This window comes from Elephas maximus, chromosome 19 (genome assembly GCF_024166365.1).
Source record: "Elephas maximus indicus isolate mEleMax1 chromosome 19, mEleMax1 primary haplotype, whole genome shotgun sequence".
NCBI lineage: Eukaryota > Metazoa > Chordata > Mammalia > Proboscidea > Elephantidae > Elephas > Elephas maximus.
Genome location: NC_064837.1, coordinates 44,911,378 through 44,930,963, shown reverse-complemented (window position 1 = coordinate 44,930,963; position 19,586 = coordinate 44,911,378). Strand labels below are relative to the sequence as shown.

General features: G+C 55.5%; 4 protein-coding genes across 6 annotated transcripts in view; all 4 read right to left on the bottom strand.

Moving 5' to 3' along the window:
• Window positions 1–9,279, bottom strand: part of HOXB3 (homeobox B3) — a 54,987-nt gene extending 45,708 nt beyond the window's left edge. Inside the window, exon 1 of one of the 2 annotated variants that reach the window (XM_049858926.1) lies at window positions 8,948–9,279. The gene's annotated coding sequence lies outside the window, so the exon portion shown is untranslated. Of the gene's footprint in view, window positions 1–8,196; window positions 8,273–8,947 lie in introns of those variants that run through there. The other variant, XM_049858930.1, reaches the window with a different exon arrangement.
• On the bottom strand, window positions 364–3,051 carry HOXB6 (homeobox B6). Its single transcript, XM_049858941.1, has 2 exons — window positions 2,271–3,051; window positions 364–1,251 (listed from the first exon to the last, which is right to left on the bottom strand). The coding sequence occupies exons 1-2, from the start codon at window positions 2,683–2,685 to the stop codon at window positions 992–994; spliced, it is 675 nt and encodes a 224-aa protein (XP_049714898.1). The 5' UTR covers window positions 2,686–3,051; the 3' UTR covers window positions 364–991.
• A 2,459-nt stretch (window positions 9,280–11,738) lies between the features above and the next one.
• HOXB7 (homeobox B7) lies at window positions 11,739–15,154 on the bottom strand. Its single transcript, XM_049858942.1, has 2 exons — window positions 14,663–15,154; window positions 11,739–12,530 (listed from the first exon to the last, which is right to left on the bottom strand). The coding sequence occupies exons 1-2, from the start codon at window positions 15,060–15,062 to the stop codon at window positions 12,277–12,279; spliced, it is 654 nt and encodes a 217-aa protein (XP_049714899.1). The 5' UTR covers window positions 15,063–15,154; the 3' UTR covers window positions 11,739–12,276.
• Window positions 15,155–17,320: 2,166 nt separating this feature from the next.
• Window positions 17,321–18,871, bottom strand: HOXB8 (homeobox B8). Of its 2 annotated transcripts, none has more exons than XM_049858938.1 (2): window positions 18,427–18,871; window positions 17,321–17,645 (listed from the first exon to the last, which is right to left on the bottom strand). In XM_049858938.1, the coding sequence occupies exons 1-2, from the start codon at window positions 18,848–18,850 to the stop codon at window positions 17,338–17,340; spliced, it is 732 nt and encodes a 243-aa protein (XP_049714895.1). In that variant the 5' UTR covers window positions 18,851–18,871; the 3' UTR covers window positions 17,321–17,337. The 2 variants fall into 2 exon arrangements, with proteins under 2 accessions (XP_049714895.1, XP_049714896.1); XM_049858939.1 differs by having other exon boundaries at window positions 17,321–17,642.
• Window positions 18,872–19,586: the final 715 nt, after the last annotated feature.

Genomic DNA, 19,586 nt, shown 5'->3' with positions numbered 1-19,586 from the left:
GCTCGGGGTACAGGACCTCAGTGGCGTCCCTCGTGCTGCGGACAAACGAGGAAAAGCTAGAGAATACGAGGGAAACGGCCCCCGTCGTCCCCCAAGTCTGCACCGGGAGAGGCCGTTCCTAGCCTGCGCACCGCCAAGGCGCGGCGATGGGGCCGGAGCGGGACCGCTCCTGCCTTTATCTCAGCTGTAACTTCCGAGTCTTGTCCAGCCGGCCCGCTAGGGAGGCCTAGGGGCTGACCAGGGCTCCCGCCTCTGCTACGGAGTTTCCGGCACAGGGCAGATAGGGTGGCTGGGCGGGGGGGAGGAGGGAGAAAAAAGTGGCAGGGGAGGAGCGGAGATGACTGAACGGCGAGTTTTCATGTCTTTATTATTATTATTATCATTATTAATAATATTAATATTATTACCGAAGTATTTCACGTCCAGAGCTAAGACAAGACTACAAACACAACACATAGAAAATTAATAAAATAGAACTTTGTTTTCTTCTGAGGCTCCTCTTCTTACTTCTAGGTAGTATGTGCTCCTTCCAGTGGCTTTGGGGAGGGGGTGGGAGAAACAACAGGTCTGGGGTCAGGGAGTCTTCGAGGCCCCGCTGAGGGGACAGCGAATCTACCATTGAACCGTGCACGGGGGACATAGACGACATGAGGAGACGCGACATGGACAAGAGCATTTTGCTCTGCTTCCAGGAAACATCAAGTGAATCAGGTCCTTGGTTCTCACGAGGGGTGCCAGATTCGGCCGCGGCGGTCTCCGCGGGGAGGCAGGGGGCGCCGGGTGCGGGGTGTGCTGGGGAAGCGCGACCTCCGAGCGCCTGGGCGGGACTTCTGTGGGCGGGGGCGTCCGGGAGAGCTCTGGGCCCGCCGGTTGTGGCGCGGGGAAGCAAACCCCCGGGCTCCCCCGCCTGCAGAGCGTCCTCGGGACTCTCCGACGCCGTGGGCTCCCTAAGTGCCTCTCCCTTCGCGTCACCCCTCCATATCCAGCGCCTTCACTCGGCGGGTTTTTCTTCTTCCTCCTCGGCACTGAGCTGAGACGCGCTGAGCAGTTTGCTCTCCTTTTTCCACTTCATGCGCCGATTCTGGAACCAGATCTTAATCTGCCTCTCTGTCAGGCACAGGGCGTGCGCGATCTCGATGCGCCGCCGCCGCGTCAGGTAGCGATTGTAGTGAAATTCCTTCTCCAGCTCCAGCGTCTGGTACCGCGTGTAGGTCTGGCGGCCTCGCCGGCCGCTGGGCCCAAAGGAGGAACCTGTTACGCAAAGAGGAGATGCTGAGGCCTGGGATCACCGGGCCGGAACCCCCTCCCCCATGGACCCTCAAACGTGGACTCCAGCCTGTCCCGGCATGCCCTCCACGCTCCTGGTCCCTGCCCCCTCCCCCAATCCTCCAGCGCCTCCTCCAGGTTCCCTGGGGGTGTCCCAGGCCTACGCCCTCCCTGTCTAGACTTTCGGTGGAGGAGCGGTTTGAACTCCCACCTGAGCCTAGGGGGAGGGGCTGGGAAGACGCTGGCCAGGTGTGTGTCTTCCTAGCCCCATCTTTCCTTTCCTTCCCTTTCCATCTGTCTAGCTCTCCCCCGCCCGCGCTGTGATAGATTCCGGCCCTTAATCTGTAATGACGTGGATCGATCCATAGGCAGCATTAACGGCTCCTCACTTTGGTGTCGCGCTAATGGACATCAATTTGGGACTTAAGGCGAACAAATAATCCAACCTGAAACCCAGGCGCCTGTTTCCCCCTCTGTCCCCCACTGCCCGCTCTCGTCCTTCCTCCTCTTCTCCCTCCTTCCTCTAGTTACCCCCCTTTCCTGGTGCCTCATCTTTCCCCAGCCTCCCACCCCCAGGGAAACAGTCTGGGACAGACTCCACTCTCCCTTGCCGGCGTCACGCCGCCCCCCCCGCATGACGCACGCCGTTTCTAATGGAGCGGTCCTTGGGTGGGGGACTCGACTAGGGTCTGGGGGCGCAAAGGAAAGCAAATCCAATGGCTGTGGCCCGGGCCCCCTTTGCTGACCCGGCATCCCCGTTCTGGCCTGGCGCTCTGGGAGAGCCCACTGCTCCTCCTGGCTCTGAGTCCAGCTGGGACTTTGCAAACTTTTTAACTCCTGAGGGGCGAGAAGACAGAGTGCAAAACCCGGTGCAGGCGCCCACCTTCCCCTATCCTAACTGAGATGCCCACCGGCAGCCTGTGGGGAAGTGAAAGGGACCTGGCTAGTACTGTCCCGGGGGTGAGGGCCCGCGGGTCCGGGCGGCGGCGGGCAGTCTCACTCACTATTGCACGAATTCATCCGCTGCATCCAGGGGTAGACCGGAGCGGAGCACTTCTGCTCCTCTGTCTCGCCGAACACGCTCTTGTCCTGCGCGCAGTCCGACTTCCGCGGCTCAGGGTGGAACGGGGGCTGCTCGTCGGCGCCCGAGAGTGCGCAGGCCGACTCCTTCTCGCGGTAGAAGGCCGGCGCCGGCCCGTAGTCGCAGGGCGCCGCGCGGCCATAGCCGCCGCCGGCCGGCGGGTAGTAGGAGGAAGCCGCAAAGCCCTTGTCCTGGCCCGGCCCCGGCCCATAGGGCGTGGGGTAGTGCCTCAGCGGATCTGCATAGCCAGACGAGTAGAGCGGTAGCTGGCCCAGGAAGGACTCCTGCCCGCTGGCCAGAGTGACTGGGAAGGTGGAGTTCACGAAATAGGAACTCATTGGGAGGGGAGGCGCGCGCGGCCGCTGCTGCTCCGCCGGGTTTATGATTTGTTGTGTTTTATAGTCCGAGCGCCGCGCCTATTAGTAGTATATCCGAGATTGGGTTTTAGCTGAGGGGGGATGGCGAGGTGCCAGTGAGGGCCAGAAGGAAATACAACCATCTGATCCAACACTGACCAATGGCAGAGGCAGGAATTGTCAAATAGCACCCAGGAGGAGCGCAGCCAGCACGAGGGACCCGCGCACAAACCTATCAACCTTTTTTTCTTCCTTCTTCTCCTTCTCTTTTCTCTCTCTCTCCCTCAACAACACAACGCGTCCTGTTCCACCTACGTAGGATGTGCGAAAGAGGCGTCTGTGCGTTTGAGGGAGGAGGAAGCATTTGGATCGAGACCACCCCATCCCCCAGTGATTAAATAAATATATGCCTCCCCCCCCCTCCACACACACACACACGCAGGATAGGAAAAAGTTCATTGTGTTTTCAGAAAAGTTAACCCCTGCGTTGCTTGGGGCCGTTCCCTCCAAGTAGGATTGGGTAAATGTCCCCAGTCTCCTCCAGAGCGAGATACAGGTTTGTTTCTAGGGTTTAGTGTTGGTAAAAGGCAGAAGAGTTCTCCGCTGTCTAATTAGCATCGCTTTCGGAAAGAGAGAGAAGAAGAAATACGCTTCGTTTCAGGTTTTGGAAATCTTGTCCCCCCCCCCCCCGCCTTGTTTATCAGATCTGCTCTCTCTTCTCCAAGCCCAGATTTATTATCATTCCTGCTTCCATAACTCTTATGATTTGAGGGAGACAGGCCAGAGCCCCCTGCCCAGAAGACTGGGAAATGGAAGGAGGGTCTGAGCCCAAGCTGCCCTCTCTGGGTCTGCTGCAAGACTAGGAGCCTTTTGGATGCCTTCAGATGGGGCTGTCGCTGCCCAAGACATCCCGCTGCTGTCATCAGGGGCAAGGGTACTGGGGAAAGGGACTAGGCATTCTCCCCACTTGGGGCTAGGGAGAGGAGGAGTGAGATGCCTTTATTTATTTGATCTCTATTCTGCCTTCTACCCTCACTCCACCCCTCACTCCTTACCCCAAATGACATGGGAATATTCTGGGCTACAGAGTCTTAGGAATCAAGACTGTCCCCACAAGTCTGGGTACAGGAAAGAAATTGCTGCTCCTTCAATTCCAGGTCTTCAAATCCTCCCAATATCTCAGGCAATCAGACACCACTGGGAGGAAAGTAGCCCTCACCCCTTTTCCAGGTCTCTCTAGAAGCTGGAAGTTCTTTTTAAAATCAATTCTTTCCTAAGACTTAGTTTTGGTTTAGTTTTATAAGGAGGGAGGAGTCATATTTCTCCCGGGGGACTCGGCAGGCAGCCACCAACTATCAGCCTGAATCCCCTCTCCAGACATTTACAATCCTTCTGTCTGCCTCTCAGCATCTCTACAATTCCCTCCCACACCCTGTTTGTATCACCAAGTTTGTATCACCAGATTTGCTGCTCTACAAGCTTAGAGGTGAGAGAGAGTGTGTGTCCCTGGCTCTCTCTCTCACCCAAGGAAAATGGGCATTGAGGCCAGGTGGGGGGTCTGGGCCATGATGCACTCTCAACATTCTAATATGAATGCAGAAACCTGGCAGTGAAGGGTGACAGGCTTATGACCTGGGGACAGGAAAGTGGCAAGGTGTGGGGCAAAGTCCACTGCTGGGCTAGACTGCCCCTCCGCTGCCTAGTTCTTTGGGCTCCTTTTTGTGGGCCAACTCTGCCCGCCAAAGATGGCACAAGACACTAGGGAAGGTGGTAGAGGACTGAGGTTGGGGAGACCAAGAATGGGGACTCGGTTGACTGCAAAGCGGTTTCCAGGGCTCCCTGAACTCAGGGCAACTTCTAGGCTGCAACTTCATGGCCAAGTGGCCATCCCTGGGTGGCCCTCCACCACTCCTTAATACTGGCTTTGGGGGTTTTGATGAGGATTTAAGAAAAGAAACCCAAACCCTCTAACGATGGAGAAGCATAACTGCTCCAATCTAGCTGTGCTTGGGCCCACTCCTAGGGAGGAATAGGGGCCATTTGGGCAGGGGGAGCAAGTGCCTCGGTGTATGTCCCCCCTCCCCCACGGCCCCCCACCCCTCTCTGCCACTGAAACTGGGCTCTGAGCCTCAGTCCTGCCTGCCTCCTCCCTGGCCACAATGCCCCCATCCTAGGACTAGAAGTTATGGGCTTCCCTGTGGGCTCTGGGCAAAGTAATATAATATATATTTGCGGGAGGGGACCTTCCCTTGTGGTATAAGCACAAAAATAATAGCCTTATCCTAAGAGTCGCAGCCCCCAAATTAACCTCACCTCTGCAGGTTGCCTGTCGCGAGATGGAGCCGCGTAGGCAGGGCTAAGGCGCCTGGAGTCGGGCATGAAAGGAAATAGCGCCTCATCGCTCTTATCTAAGCCCAGAGGTATTTATGAGCGTTTATTCGTCTGATCCGTTTGTTTGGGAGAAAGAGCAGGCGGGCAGGGCCCAGCCAGAGGCCGCCTGGCTTCTGGAGCCAGATCTCTACGAATCTGCCTGTGGTTCGGTCCACCGCAGTCAGTCTGTCTCCGCAGAGGAATATGTAAATACACAGTGGCCACTGCCGTCTGCCCCGCTGGGGAGCCTCTCCCTGCCTTGACTAGGAAGTGTGTGAATGGAGAAGTGAATATAAATGCATACCAATTCTTGAGTACACAACAGAAGGATTGTATAGATAGCCCACAGGCAGGATTTATAATTGTAATTTTCTGTGCTGCAAGTCCTGTGTGGCCCATACACATTCCAGCTCCCAGGGAAATGTCTCTTTAGTTGTGTTCGGCTCAGGAGTAAAATTCTCCTGTCCGGGTAACCACAGGGAGGTATATTTGCCTGTAAGTAGTTGGGGGGGGGGGTGGGTAGAGACATTTCCAGCCTTCCCATTTTCTCTGGCCTACAAAGCCCCCCCCCCAAGCTCTTTGGGTTGTGGTCCCTTCTCCACCCCACCCCAACTCCGGCTGGGGTGGGGAGATTAAAACCCATCAACCCAATCCTCCCCGAATTCTGATTCTCTGGTTTGGGGAACATAAATGTTCCCAGGGGGGAACAGTGTGCCTCTCTTAAAGGTTAGGATGCTCTTTGGATGGGATACTTCGCCTTAAAAAAGGCCCATGGAAAGAGCTGTACAAAGATCCTATTTCCATTATGCAAATAGGCGGCAGCATCTCAGATCTTCAGGGAGGAGCAGGCGGTGGCTATAGGCCCACTCACCCTGTCCTCTCCCCCTAGGTCCATGGGCACCTTAAAAGCCCTGAAGTGTTTCAAACCTCTGTACCAGCTGGGTTACCCCTCCCCACCGTCCTGCTGATTGTCCACAAGAAATCACCTCAGAGGGGCCCAAGTCCTTTCTGGCAGGCTCCCTCGGGGCCACCCGCAGGGCGCCTCCCTGGGCCGGTCTTCTAACTGCTATAAAGTCATTCCCACCACGGAAAAGCTGAAAGGGCTGCTCCTGCGGCCCAGACTCAAGGAGCGGCCGCGGGCGGAGGGCCGAAGCCGCTGCTCTTGCCCCCAGCACTGTCAGCTCCTGGGTCTTGGGAGTATCTCTAGCTCCGGCCAGACCCTTGTAACACCTTAGCCTGCCTGGCACCGCAGGCAATCTCCTGAAGCCCCCGCCCGGGACCTGAGCCACTGCACCTTGAAAGGAGCAGCCAGAGCTTGGTCTTGCGGCTTGAAAGCCCGAGCTAATCAGTAACCCGTGAGACAGGGGCCAATATTCAAACGCGGCACACAGGCGGGTATTCCCGCGCTCACCACCCCCTCTGCGAAAGCAGTCAGGTTAAGTGAGTGTGAGGGGTCCGGCAGGAACGGAAATTGCAATGGTTTGGTTCCTGAATAATTTCTCCTCACTCTCACTCCCAATTTTTTCCCATAAGTGTATTTGTGTCGATTTCGCTGGAAACGATCTGGAATGGGGGAGGGGCCGGACACTCACTCGCAGATACCAACAGTTTCCAGAACACTCGGTTCAATTCCTTCACCAAGGACCCACCAGCCAAGTAACTGGCAAGACCCGCCAGCCAACAGGGAGAACACAGACCTGGTTTGTCTTTTGACAACCAAGTGGAACTGCCGGGCCGGCGCCTCCCCTGCCGGCCCCTTCCCTTGGCCGAGAAGAAAACCAAATAAACCTTGAACAGCCTTGGCCTCGGATCTCCCCAGCGGCCTGACCCCCTCTCGCGCCCATGGGGGTGGAGGTGGGGGGACTTGCCACTCTTATCCCCAACGCTTTGGTTCAGGACCCCGCGCCCGCTGGATGTTGTATTAGACCTTTTTAAATGTGTCCCAGAAAAAGCCGCTTCCCCTGCCAGGTTTGGAGCTGGGATGGAGGTGGGGGTGCCTGTACTCCAATGCGCACCCAGTCGGCCAGGAAGCAAGATGCAGCGGAAAGCATCGCTCTGGCCCCGAAATCCCCGTAATCCGCCAAACCTGCCCGGCACCGGCTCCAGGCGGCGGGCGCCACTCGCGCAGCGTCGCGGGTTTGCAGCGCCGAAGCCGCGTGTCTCGGCACGGACAGTAGATGGCAGCAAACCGCATAATTTGGGTCAGAGAGCAAACTGTCTAAGAGACGATTTATAACCCACCAAGACTACAGGAGAAAAAGACCTTTAGTCTGGGTGGGTTTGGGAAATTTGTCCTTTGAGAATAGGCCTGAGAGCCGTGGGTGCTAGCCGAGAACTTCTCTCGCTACGCAGCCAAGGGATCCCTCGAGGCGCCCAGTCCCAGCCAGCGAGGAAGGCATCCACCTGGGCCCCCAGGTCCCCCTCCCGCGCTACAAGTGGCTGCGTCCCTCTCCGCCCACCTCTGCAATGAAAGACCAATAACCCTGTACACACACCCGGCACCCCGCAATCCTGGGGAAACCGGAATCCCGAGACTGAATGCCCTGTACCTGGTTTTAAGAAAGAAAAAAAGCAATCACCTATTTGTGCAAACCGAACTAAACCGCAGTCTCTCCTGCCCTCAGCGCCCAACGTCGCTTATCTCTCGGCTAGCAGCTTCCGCAGGAGCCCTTTCACCCCAGTTTTTAGTCCACAGCTCAGGCTTCCACCTCCTTCCATCCCATCACCACCCCACCAGCTACTTTAGGAATCTCTGTCCCCCGCCCAACGCTTCCTCTCCTCCCCGCCTCCCAGGAGGCCTAGCTGGGGGATGAAATCAGGCGCCTGAGGGACAGGACTAAGTTGCCTGAGCCCAGCATAGGCGGCTTTCCAGCCCGGACGCCCTCAGGACCCTGAACTGGGTTTTCTTTTTATGTTTACAAGCCCAAAATAACAACATGTTAAACAGCTTCTTCACGATGACCACGTTTGGATCCAGGAAAGTTTGCAAAAGAACAATGTTTCTACATCAGACATACACACACATAGCATTTTTCTCCTCCACTGAAATCAACACACCCCCGTATCAAGAAAACAGAAGTAATAGAAGCAATATCGCACCGAAACCAACACGCTGTAACCTACCGCGTTAAAACCACAAAATTGTCTCCCTGCAGAGCGAGGCTCCCTCCTCCGGGAGTGGCGAGGGACTTGGGCATTCTCTGGCAGCCTTCCTGGAGGGTCGCCCTAGCTTTGGGTGCCTCCACCCACAGCCCTTCAATTCCAGAAATGTCTTGGAAGGGAGATGGTGAGCATTTTTCTGTGAATTGTCCTTTCTGTGTTTCTCTAGCCGCTGCCTCCTGTCGCCAGCCTCTGCGGAGATTCCGGGCCCTCCAGAGACCAGGACGCCCCTGAGCGCCACCGCCCCTCATGCCCATGATGCCGGGGAAACCGCCGGGACCCGCACCGGGCAAGAGAACTGCGCGGGGGTAATTGGGAAAGGCCAGGACAAGGAAGGGATGGTGGGAGGGGGAGGGGGAGGGGGCCGCAAACTCAGGGAGGCCATAGCCACCGTCTTCTGCTGAAGCCCAGACACCCCCATCCGCTGTATCGCAGCCCCCTCGTCTGAACCTCTTCTCGCAGCTTAAAAAGGCGATTTAGAACTTGCCTCCGTGGCCCCTTTCTGTTCCTCCTCCTGTCTTCCCTGCCTTGGCTCCCCCTCCAGGAAGCAGCCACCCCTCTCTCTGCCACCGAATTTCCTGGGAAGCCTCTCCCTGCAGCGCCCAGAGGTGGGGGTTCAGCGCTGTCTTGGGGGGAGGAGGGAGTCAAGCCCAAGCCCCACCCCCTACAAAATCGATGTAAAAGAACAAGAGGAGAATTGTAGAAGCTCCCTTACCTTTGCAGACCTTGGGATTTTTTTCCCCCCCTCCGGATTGAAAGGGGTGGGGAAGGAGAAAAAACAGCGTTCGGTTTCTTCTTCAGCTTCCAGATAATATTGTCCCAACCTGAGAGCCGTTGCTTCCCCTTCTCTGACTTGAGAGAGAGGGTGTTTTCGCTTTTCTGACATTTGCATAGAAAATGGAGTAAGTTCTGGCTTTGAAAAATGGTATTGGTCTGCTGTCCTGGGCAGCTCTTCCATCTACCCTCCATGATGACTAAAATCCCTGATCAGCAAGCAAATTAATTTAGGAATTAAAATTATTTTTGGTTCTCTCTTTTGTGTAATTCCCACCCTTCCTTCCCTCTCTCTTTCTCTTCTCCTCTCCCCCCTCTCGCTTCCTCTCTCTTTCTTTCACTCTATCGAGCTGATACTGAAGTATAAAAATATCAAGAGGCTGGAGCCCTGAAGGACGACAGTGCTCCGACCTAGGTGTGGTGTCCAAAAGAATGCTGCATTATAACCACCAGGGAAATGATAAAAAGTTCATGTTCACGATCGCCCGGCCACATGACCGGCGCCGGCCAATCGCTGGATTCAACCACTCATAAACTTCTATCACAAAGTTGTAAATTTTCATAAAACAACAAGGAATTTATTGCATTTCTTCATGGCTGCTCCACCAGCAGCCCTTTTCTCAGTCGCCATCTTCTTTTCTTCTCCTTCTGGCTTTTTGAGGAAACCCCGATCTGAGAAGGGGTGAGATTTGGGGCGCTGGGAATCAGGGCGAAGGAGCCACCAGGGGCCAGCTGGGAAGGGGGTTCTTTTTGAAGCCTCCTATTTCCCGCAGGAGCTCTGTCTACCTCTGCTAGTAAAATTTCACCCCCAATTGCTCCACATAGGGACTGTTCTCAGGCAATTTGTGGGTGAGGCAGAAGCAGCAGTCCAGATTCAGAGTTGCCATCTGCACCAAAGCAAAATGAAAGCTTCAGTGTTTCCTCTCCCCCTCTGAACGGCCCCCTCCTTCTCAGCCCTATAGCTGGTGGAACCCCCACCTGTAAGGCTTGCAGCATTGGAGGTGTGAGCGCCCCACATCCTCTTAGGCCTAGCCATTGTCCCAGGAGGGAAGGTTGCCTGGGCCGAGGCCAAAGTGGACAGTACAGCAATCCTATTCCCGCCTCCACACCCAAGATTGGAGGAGGGTAAAGCCAGATCCTGGCCTCTCTGCCCAAACCTGTCCAGGTTCCCCAAGACAACTTGGCGAGCTCTCCTGGAGAAGAGCAGTCCTGAATAGGGGAAACTGCAGGTTTTACTGCCTTTTACTTGCAAATTCTAATCAGACAGATTCTCGTAAAACGCACTTCCCTCCCAACTCTCCTCCCCCTTTCTGTCCCGATGCCTGTTCTTCAAGTTTAAATAATCCAGGGTTTATAATCGAATAAATACTAAAAATCAGCTCTGTAGGTTTAACTGTGTTCACGCTGTTTTCCAGGTTTTTTTGTCCCGCAATTAGGGGGTGTTTGGAAGTAAAAAATTCACCCTTTGTTTCCGAGGTTCCCTGAAATACCCCATATTTTGAGTTGACCAGCCACGGCCCGATTATAGAAAACGAAATAAATCCAAAAAAAAGTTTTTCTTTTTCTCTCTCTCTCTCTATGCTCCGGAGAAGGTTCCAGGTTCCTGGCGGCATGAAGAGCCGGCAGAAAGATACAGAGGAAGCCGGCAGAGCCCGAGCTCAGAGCGGCCAGAATCCGGCCACATTACCCTGGTAAACTTGCACTGTTCAGCCTCTCACACCTGGGAGTAGGTTTTGGGGTTATTTATTTTATTTTATTCATATAAAAATGTTATCTTAGTCAGTTGTGTTGATTTAGAATGAGAAAAATTGAAATAAAATAACGGAACATAGCGATTGCGGAAAATGTTTGCCAAGCAAGCGGGAAGCTGAGAGCGCCCTGGTTTTAGAGGCCGCTTGGTCTCTGCTCATGGGCCTGCCTCTGCCATACGCTGCCAGGAAGGGGAAATGGATTTGGGTCTTCGCCTTATCTTTCTTACACCCTTCCTTCGCATGGAGCCTAGCATTTCGGATTTCAGCTCTTATTTGTGCCACCGGTGGTGGCTGCAGGGGCCCAGACTTCTCAAGGGCCCGCAGCCCGGTTTGAAGGCCTGGGTGGGGGAGATGATTTGTGAAAGTGTGGGGCTTTTTGTTTTGTTTTGTTTTGCGAGTGTGCGTGACTGAGCATGTGGGCTCATGGATGTGTTTACTTGGGGGCAGATGTGAATCTGTGTGTTTAGAAGCCAATGTGTGAATGTACATTTGTGAGTATGTATAAACGTGCCTGTTTGTGAGTGAGTGTGAATGTGTGTTTACTTGTGTGTGTGAATGTGAATGTATGTGTTCCTGGGAGTGGAGGTGGGATTGTGTGAATGCCTGTGTGTTTATTTTGAACATATGAATATTGGTATTTATTCGGGATCTTATGTGACCCTGTGAATATTTATTCGTATGTGATGTCAGGCTCTAAATAAATATGTATGATTGTATGCATTTGTATTGTCAAGGTGTGTAAAAATGTGTAAATGGAATGCGTGTGATAGTGAGGTTCGCTAGTTAGCAGCTCCCAGGGCAAAGAGCATCGGGAAAAGAGACCAGACCTCAGCACAAAAAGAAATGCCTTGTGCCTGAAGTGGGAGCAGAGGGGTACTGGAACTGCACCACCCATCGCTAACCCTGACAACCCTCCCCAGCCTTAGAGAGACACAAAATAAGGCGCCTGTTTATTTTTAATTATGTTTTATTTTTCTATCCTTCAGATACACAGAGAACATAAAGAGGAGCACAGGGGCTGCCAAGAGCAGGAACACTGGGCAGGCACACAGCGGGGACGTGCGAGCTACTCGTTCTGTCCTTGGGGCTCGCTAAGGCCCTTTGGCTGCTACTGGGAAGGCAAAGAACCACACACGTTGTTAGTCCAGAGCCACAATCCACAAATACAGTGTCAAAGGGGGCTTACAAAAACAGCAAGATTTTACAAAGACCTTACAATAGACACATAGAAAAGGGAGGCAAATTCCAAAAAGCTACAGAACAGGTAGATAATGTCCTTTGCATGTTGTACAAAAACAAACCCAACGGGACTTTCCTATAGGTAGTATTTTTTTTTCAGTGTTAAGAAACCAAAATTTCCTCTTTCCCTGTCCTCTGTTTTGTTTTTGTTTTTTTTTTTTTTAACTGCTTTCCTCTTAAATAGGGTTTTCCCCTCTCATTAGAGTTTCCTGGTTCAGTTCCCAGAGCTGGGTTTCTCCCTCTCTCGACTTTCTCCCTTCACCTGCCCTTTCTCTGTCCCTCACTCTTCCTCTTCCTCCTCCGCCTCAGCCTTGTCTTGGCCGGTGGCTCCGGGACTGGCGGCCTTGTTCTCCTTTTTCCACTTCATTCGCCGGTTCTGGAACCAAATCTTGATCTGTCTTTCGGTGAGGCAGAGCGCGTGCGCGATCTCGATGCGCCGCCGTCGCGTCAGGTAGCGGTTGTAGTGGAACTCCTTCTCCAGCTCCAGGGTCTGATAGCGGGTGTAGGTCTGGCGGCCTCTCTTGCGGTCGGTCCCTGCGCACGGTATTTAGAGGAGAAAAATAAATGAGTACGGAAATGCCAAGAGAGTGCCCATCTCCACCTTAAACCTTGTGTGCGATTTTCTGGAGTGGAAGAAGCCCATTCTCCCACTGAAACCAAGTTCTTGCTTTCCATACTCCAGCCTATATAGACCTTTTCCCTTAATGCTGCAGGCTTTTCTACAGGTTTCCCAAGATAAACATTCCCATTTTCCATCCAGAAGTCTCTTCCAGCCTGGGCTTCTGAACCCAGGAAAATGGAACCTGCTGGTTCTTGAAGATTCTTATCTGAAAGGATGTATGTGGGATGAGGGAAGGGTAATTCTCTTGTCACTCTCTGGAACCAGGGATCCCAAGCCTCCCCCCTTTGGATGCTGGCTGTCATGATCCTTGGGGTAGTGGGCAATGAGCACCATGCAAGCGACCCTGAAGTGGGGCTCCAGGCTTTTCCTAGGTACATTTCCAAAGAAGAAAAGAAGACAAAGGAACATCACAGGCCCAGCCTCACACACTCCCCACCTCAGCCTGTTGTGGAAAGAGGAGGAGGTCAGAGTTTGCAGATTTCCTTGGAGCTTGGAGTTGTTCTGGGAGCAGCTGCCCTCTGATGATTCTTTTCCAGTAAGTGGATGAGGCTCAGACAGAGCCAGGCTGTCCTGCCAGTTCGCCTACCAGACAGCCCAGCTTTCCAAAGCAATCTTTGGTCCTCCAGGAAGGACAGGGTGAGAAGAGAAACAGCAGCCTGGGTCGGGTGACACTTGAAGAATCTGGGTAGCAGGAACTGAAGGGCAGAGGGGAGCTGCCCAGGTTAGGACCAAACCCTGAGGAGGCTAGGGGGAGGGTTGTGCTGGGGGAGGTGCTGGTGCCAGCCCTCCTGGGAAGGAGACAGGGGAGAGGAGAAATTAGGCAAGGGGCCCTAATTTCAAGTCAGATAAAAGCCAAGCTGAAATGTTTAGGAGCAGAAAAATTTGCACTTTGATAAATCAACTGGAAAGGTAGTTGAATTACAGAGCGGGTAATGGGGACTGTGATCACCAATACCGATGGTGCAGGAGCTGGCTCCTCCAGGCCCCCAACTCTGGCTGGCTGGGTGGGAGCCCCTGGCCACTGGTCTTGGGCCTTCTGGACCCTGAGACTGGCCCCCAAGTCCAGCTAAGGCAGTGCTAAGAAGGATGTCTGGGCCAGGCTTGGCAGGAAACCCCCGTGGAGCCCCTAGACTCTTAGGGTTCCTGCAGCAGCTGGACCCTCTAACTCCTGATTTGGCTCCATGGATTCCTGGCCCATCCCCCCACGCAGGAGCTTCACACTTCTAGAACGGCACCTTCAAACTTGTTGGCCAGAACTCCAGGGGCACACCTAGGAGTCCTGGCAGGACCAGCACCTGAGGAAGCCAGCTGTACTCCCACAGGCCTCTGACCCTTTCTCTAGTTCTCCTGCCAGCACCCCAAGTTCACTGGGGGGGTTAGAGGACTAGTCTTTTTCATCCTCAGCCCCCCTCCCTCTACCTGCCTCTCTGTGCTCAGTGTCCCCGGCTGGGTCCTCATCTCTCACACCTCCTCTCACTGGGCCTCTAGGACGCACCTCTAATTGTCCTGATGGGAATAATGGGGGAGTGGGGTTGGTTGGCAAGGAAGGGGGAGGGGAGTGTTGCTCAGCGCTGCGGCCCCCTCCCCCAGACCTTCTCCAAGCTGGGGCTGGGGGACACACCCAGAGCTGAGATCCCTGGTGGGGACGTGGGGAGGGAGGGGGAGACCCTAATGGCTATTCTCTGCAAACCCCAGCCTTCCTCCGAAAGACAAACGGCCTCGTCTCCAGCCCGTGCCCGCGCGGCTGATAAATATTTAAAGCTAAAAGGCCGGGAGGAAGGGTGGGGGGCGGGCCGGGGGCTAAGAGAGCCGCGGCGTCGGCGGAGAGAGATCGCCGGGGAGCAGAGCGAGCCTGAGAGCGCCGAGCAAAACCGGGGTGGGGGCGGCCCGCCCGGCCGCCGGCCGAGGAGTGCCGCGTCCCCAGGGCCCGTCTCCGGTCCGGAGCACTCTGGACGCGGAAAGGGGCGTCCGGCGGGCCAGGGGCAGCCTTCCGGGGAATGTTCCCGGCCGCTGCGGCTCGAGACGGCTCGGCGCGCGGCGTTACCTGAGCTTCGCATCCAGGGGTAGATCCGGAAGTTACTCTCGGCCGCCAAGTCCGAGTCCCTCTGCTCCTTGGCGCCCGCCGCCTTGGCGGAGTCTCCGGGACACACCCCGGAGAGGTTCTGCTCAAAAGGCGCGCAGTGCATGTTGAAGGAACTCGGTTCGAGCCCGTAGCCGGCCGCGTAGACGCCGGCCGCGCTCTGGCCCGCCATGCCCCCCCCGCCAGGGTACAAGCCCTGCATCGAGGCGGCGAAGGAAGCGCCCGAAGCCGCTCCATAGCCCGGGCGCTGGGGGTTGGAAGCAAACGCACAAGAAGTTTGTTCGGGGAAGGCTCCAGTAGCGAAAACCGAACTTGCGGCTGGATATTTAGAAAATAAAGCATTCGCATAATACAATGAACTCATAATTTGGCCGGATGATTTGTAGGCAGGGACGTTTTAGTGTCGGTTTTACGAGATTCCTTGATATATTACAGAATTAGAGTCCAGATTTACACCAAAAAGGACCCCCTTTTTCCTCTCCGGACCACGTGACCTCCGCCCACGTGACCTCCCCTCCGCCAATGACCGGGCAGCCTCCCCGCGGCTCCCGGTAACGTGGAAAAAATTGTGTGGCGTTGGATTTATAAAATATGATCAATAATGAATGGCGAAGCCGAGCTCTGTGGATTGGGGCTGGGGGCTCAAGGGTCGCTGTCGACCCCTGCGGGCTGGAGGCAGCTTGCAGGAGAGATTTGGGAAGGAAAGAATCGAGTGGAAGGGAAAATAAACCTCAGAGCGATTGGTGTTATCACCGCCCCCCACCCCCCGCCCCAGCCATCCTCCCCAGCCTGTTACTGAGCGAAATACAAACGCAGGAATTGAATGCGCGCAACTGGGGGGAGGGCAAGGTGGGTCTTTATTAGTCCGGGCCAAATCATCCCGGCTGGGCCTTTGGGAAAACTTGGTCCGGTTCCCCCAAGGTGAGGGACAAGTGAGCCTGGCCTCTCAGTGTCTTGATGCCCCAGACACACAGGCGGGAATGGACCGAGGCTTCGTGATCCACGCTGACTTCGGTACTCCTAGAGGCCTGGGATCCAGCCCACCGGCGGGAACGCTGCAGTATCTGCTGGCTAAAAAAAAAAAAAAAAAAAAGAGGTTTGAAAATAAAAAAGGAAGGGGGTGGGGTGGGGTGGGTGGGGAGAGAAAGGAAGGGAGGAAGGCGGCTCAGGGCACGCTGCTCTCCTGGTTCCGGGAGGCGGATGCCTCTGCCAAGCAGGGCTGCCTGAGAAGCAAAAGCAGCAAAGGAAGGAAGGCGGCGAGTCCTGGTTGGCTTCGGAGCTGGGCGAAGAAGGCCAAGTCCCAGGGGAGAGGCGAACAGCATCACCCCCTCCTCCTGTTCCCCCCACCAGAGTCCGAGAAAAATAAAAACATAAGCGTGTTCAACGGCCCTGCGCTCCACCTTTAGCCCCCACCCCAAGCACACACGAGAGGACATACACAGAAACAAAGGGGGAGGTGGCGCGGTATAGCCACTAACCCAGGCCCATCTCTCCAGCGCTGCCTGGGCGCTGAGGTCTCCCGGGCTAGAAGGCCTCGGAACACGAGGGGAGGGGGTTTCTCTTAGCTCCCCTCCCTCGTTCCCCTCTCCTCCAATCACGTGCAGCCGCCTCCCTCACCCTCCGAGCCCCTGGGCCGAGGGACTCGCACCACCTGCCTCCAACCCCCGCCTCCTCCTCTCTGCGGCCTGGCCTCGGCCGGCGGCGGGTGCAGGGAGCCCGGGAACCAGCTCCCCCCAGCTCTGCAAGGCGCCCGGGAGCAAATGAGGCAGCGCAGGCCGGGCCAGTCTCGGGTTCTTGCTTGTAAACTTTATTGTAACTCTTCCGCCCTTTTCAGGCGCAGACAACAGAACAAAGTATAGAGGAACAACAAAATATATAATTAGCCCCCCTCCCCCCCATAAAGCAATTCACGGATACAAGATACATTCTCTTCACAGTAAACCTAAACACTTTTAACAATTGCCCACAGCGCGCATGCTAACTAAAGTAACCTCTTTTGAGAAACACTTAAGACGAAATTGTCAAACCAAAGGGGGGGGGGAGCGGGGAGGAAGAGAGAGAAGCCAGAGAGAAAGCCAGCGGGCCGGGGAGTGCAGCGCGGGGAGAAGGGTTGGGAGGGGAAATGAAGATGCAGCGAGAAAGAGAAAGACAGAGAAAGAGAGGGAGAGGGAGACAGAAAGAATTATGGCGTGAATAGGCAGTTTCATGTTGTTGGGAGAACTTAGCAGAAATCGGTACCTCGCTCATTACAAAGAAGCACGTTCAAAGGAAAAAAAGACCATTGCACTAGGAAGGCTTTTTACACGGGCGGGGGCCTGGGGGGAGGGGAGTCAGCCGGGCCGCGGCCGCTCATCCTCGCTGGGCGAGGGAGTCCTTGCTTCAAATCCTTTTCTTTTCCCCCGGCCCCCAAAAGAAGGGAAGGAGATCCACGGTAGCTCACACACAGAAGCTATTACGAGATACTACCACTAGCGGGGACTGGCGCGGCGGGGGACGCTGCGGTGGGAGGCCCGGCTCCCGGCCCCGCTCGCAGGGCCAGAGCGCTCTGGGGCGGGGGGCGGGGGGCGGGCGGCGGCGGCGCGGCGCGGGGACCCGCCAACCGGCGGGCGGCCGCGGCCCTGGCAGTCCCAGGCTGGAGCCTACTTCTTGTCGCCCTTCTGCGCGTCGCCCTCGTCCGCTGCCTCCGGGGCCCGCTCCAGCTTCTGTTTCTCCAGCTCCTCCTGCTCACATTTGCTGCTGGGGAACTTGTCTTTGTTGTTCTCTTTTTTCCACTTCATCCTCCGGTTCTGAAACCAGATTTTGACCTGTCTCTCTGTCAGTCCCAGCGCATGCGATACCTCGATCCTCCTCTTGCGGGTCAGATAGGGATTAAATAGAAACTCCTTCTCCAGCTCCAGGGTCTGGTAGCGGCTGTAGGTCTGTCGGCCTCGCCTGCGTCCGGCGGCTGCTGGGAATGGGGGAAAGGGCGAGACAGAGGGGAGGGGAGGGGAAGGTGGGGGAGGGAGCAGAGATGGAGAAGGTTGGAAGATTCGTGAACCAGTCTAGGAGACCAGTGTAATAAGGGCAGGGGACCTTCTACCTAGCGCGGGGGCGGGGGCTCGGGGAGGCCGCGGTTAGCGGAGGGGGGGGGTGGGGGGATCATACACCACCGAATCTAAGGTAGACTGAAAAGGGGGAGACCCCTCCCCTGCTAACCAACACCAGAGAGTTAGGGGTGGTGGTTCAAATCTATTAAAAGTGCCATAAACTTTAGAAGGAAGGATGTGAAGGAGGTGGGGGGGGGGGAGGAGGAGTAAAAAAGACGGGTGGGGAGGGATGGACCCACCTTGAAAAGCCCCCAGAGCCTCTGCCCCAGAAGAAAAGTTTCTTCAGGGTAATTAAACTATAAAGCAATTGAGAAGTGCAAAAGTTGAGCGCCCCCACTCTCACCACCCTATCTCCACAAGCCCCCATAAAACAGTAAAAGGGGAAAAAAGGAGGGGAAGGAGAAGAAAAGTAAGGCAGGGTGAGGGGTTTATGGATTCAGGAAATGTCGCTTAGCGACTCCCCTTCAAGTGAAACAAAAAAAGAAAGAGAAAGAACGAAAGAAAGAAAAGGAGGAAGCAGGAGGCGATCGGTCCTGGAGACAGTCGGTCTCCGGGTAGCTGGAGGAAATGCGCCCTGGCCTGCCTGGGCCCCCTGCCCGACCTCGGGCCCTCCCTCCTCGGCCGACCCCGCCGCGAGCTCACCTTGCGGACGCATCCAGGGGAAGAGCTGTGTGGGCGATGGGCTCTGCTCTGAGCCCTCGGCCTCCTCTCCCAGGCCGCTTGCGGCGGCGAGCTTGCAGTCTGCGTACTGCACCAGGTCTGGGTCCTGCGCACCGAACAGGCTCTGGCGCTGCAGCGGGTCGTAGCCGTAGAAGTTGCCCGGGTCCCCGTGACACGCCACGGCGCACGGGTTCTGCTGGTAGGGAGCCGTGGACAGCGACGACGGCCCGTGGTAGAACTCCTGGATTTGCGATGGGTGCTGGAAGCTGCCGCCGCTGCTGGGACCGTACACCACGGTGGGTCGGCCGCCCAGATCCTGGGCGAAGCCGCAGTCATAATAATTGGGGCGCAGGGACTCCCCGGTTTTGTATTTGGAGAACAGTGAGTTGACGAAATAAGAGCTCATTTTATTGAATTTTGAGGCGGCGGCGGCGGCGGCGGCGGCTGTAGTTGGGGGCTATTGGGGAGGGGGTGGGGAGGGGGAAAGGGAGGGAGCGAGAGAAAAAAAACGCGGATTCGCCGGCTCCTAGTCACCCTCGCCAGGAAAGGAGAGGGAAAGGGAGGAGGAAAAAAAAAAAAAAAAAAAGGACGAAAGAAAGAAAAGGCGAAGAAGATCTCGAAGCCACCACACTTTTTGTGATTTCCAGGAATAGAAAAGGACAGAGAAGCCTCCAAAAGACTAGGCTTGCATGGCAGCCGAGGCTCGCTTGCCCTCCCCCCACCCCCCACCCCCCAAACAAAAATATACCGCCACTTAAAGAGGTCTTCGCTTTACATTTCGAAGAAGGGACGCCAGTTCATAAACAGTTTTCGGTGATTTACTTCCCTGCAAATGAGTTGTTTCATATTTCGCACTGTCTTTTCATGATCATTTCCATCCATTAGAGACCCAGCATCCTATTGGCTTCTCCGTACTCCTCCCGGACAGAACGCAGAGCAGGCGAGGGCGAGCGAGAGAGAGAGCTAGAGCGAGAGAGAGCTGAGAGAGCGAGCGAGAGAGAGAGCTAGAGCGAGAGAGCGCCAGGGAATGAGGAGAGAGCGGAAAAAAAAAAAAAAAGGAGGGGAAGAAAAAAACACCCAGGGAGAGAGAGCGGGGGAGAGGGGGAGAAAAAGGGGGAGAGGAAGAGGGGGTGAGCGAGAAT

Excerpts from the sequence above, each read along its gene's own strand:
- HOXB6 (XM_049858941.1), bottom strand. The coding sequence starts at position 2,685 with ATGAGTTCCTATTTCGTGAACTCCACCTTCCCAGTCACTCTGGCCAGC. Across the intron at positions 1,252-2,270 it reads GCGGATGAATTCGTGCAATA|GTTCCTCCTTTGGGCCCAGC; the intron begins GTGAGTGAGACT and ends TTTGCGTAACAG.
- HOXB7 (XM_049858942.1), bottom strand. The coding sequence starts at position 15,062 with ATGAGTTCATTGTATTATGCGAATGCTTTATTTTCTAAATATCCAGCC. Across the intron at positions 12,531-14,662 it reads CCCCTGGATGCGAAGCTCAG|GGACCGACCGCAAGAGAGGC; the intron begins GTAACGCCGCGC and ends TACCGTGCGCAG.
- HOXB8 (XM_049858938.1), bottom strand. The coding sequence starts at position 18,850 with ATGAGCTCTTATTTCGTCAACTCACTGTTCTCCAAATACAAAACCGGG. Across the intron at positions 17,646-18,426 it reads CCCCTGGATGCGTCCGCAAG|CAGCCGCCGGACGCAGGCGA; the intron begins GTGAGCTCGCGG and ends CCCCATTCCCAG.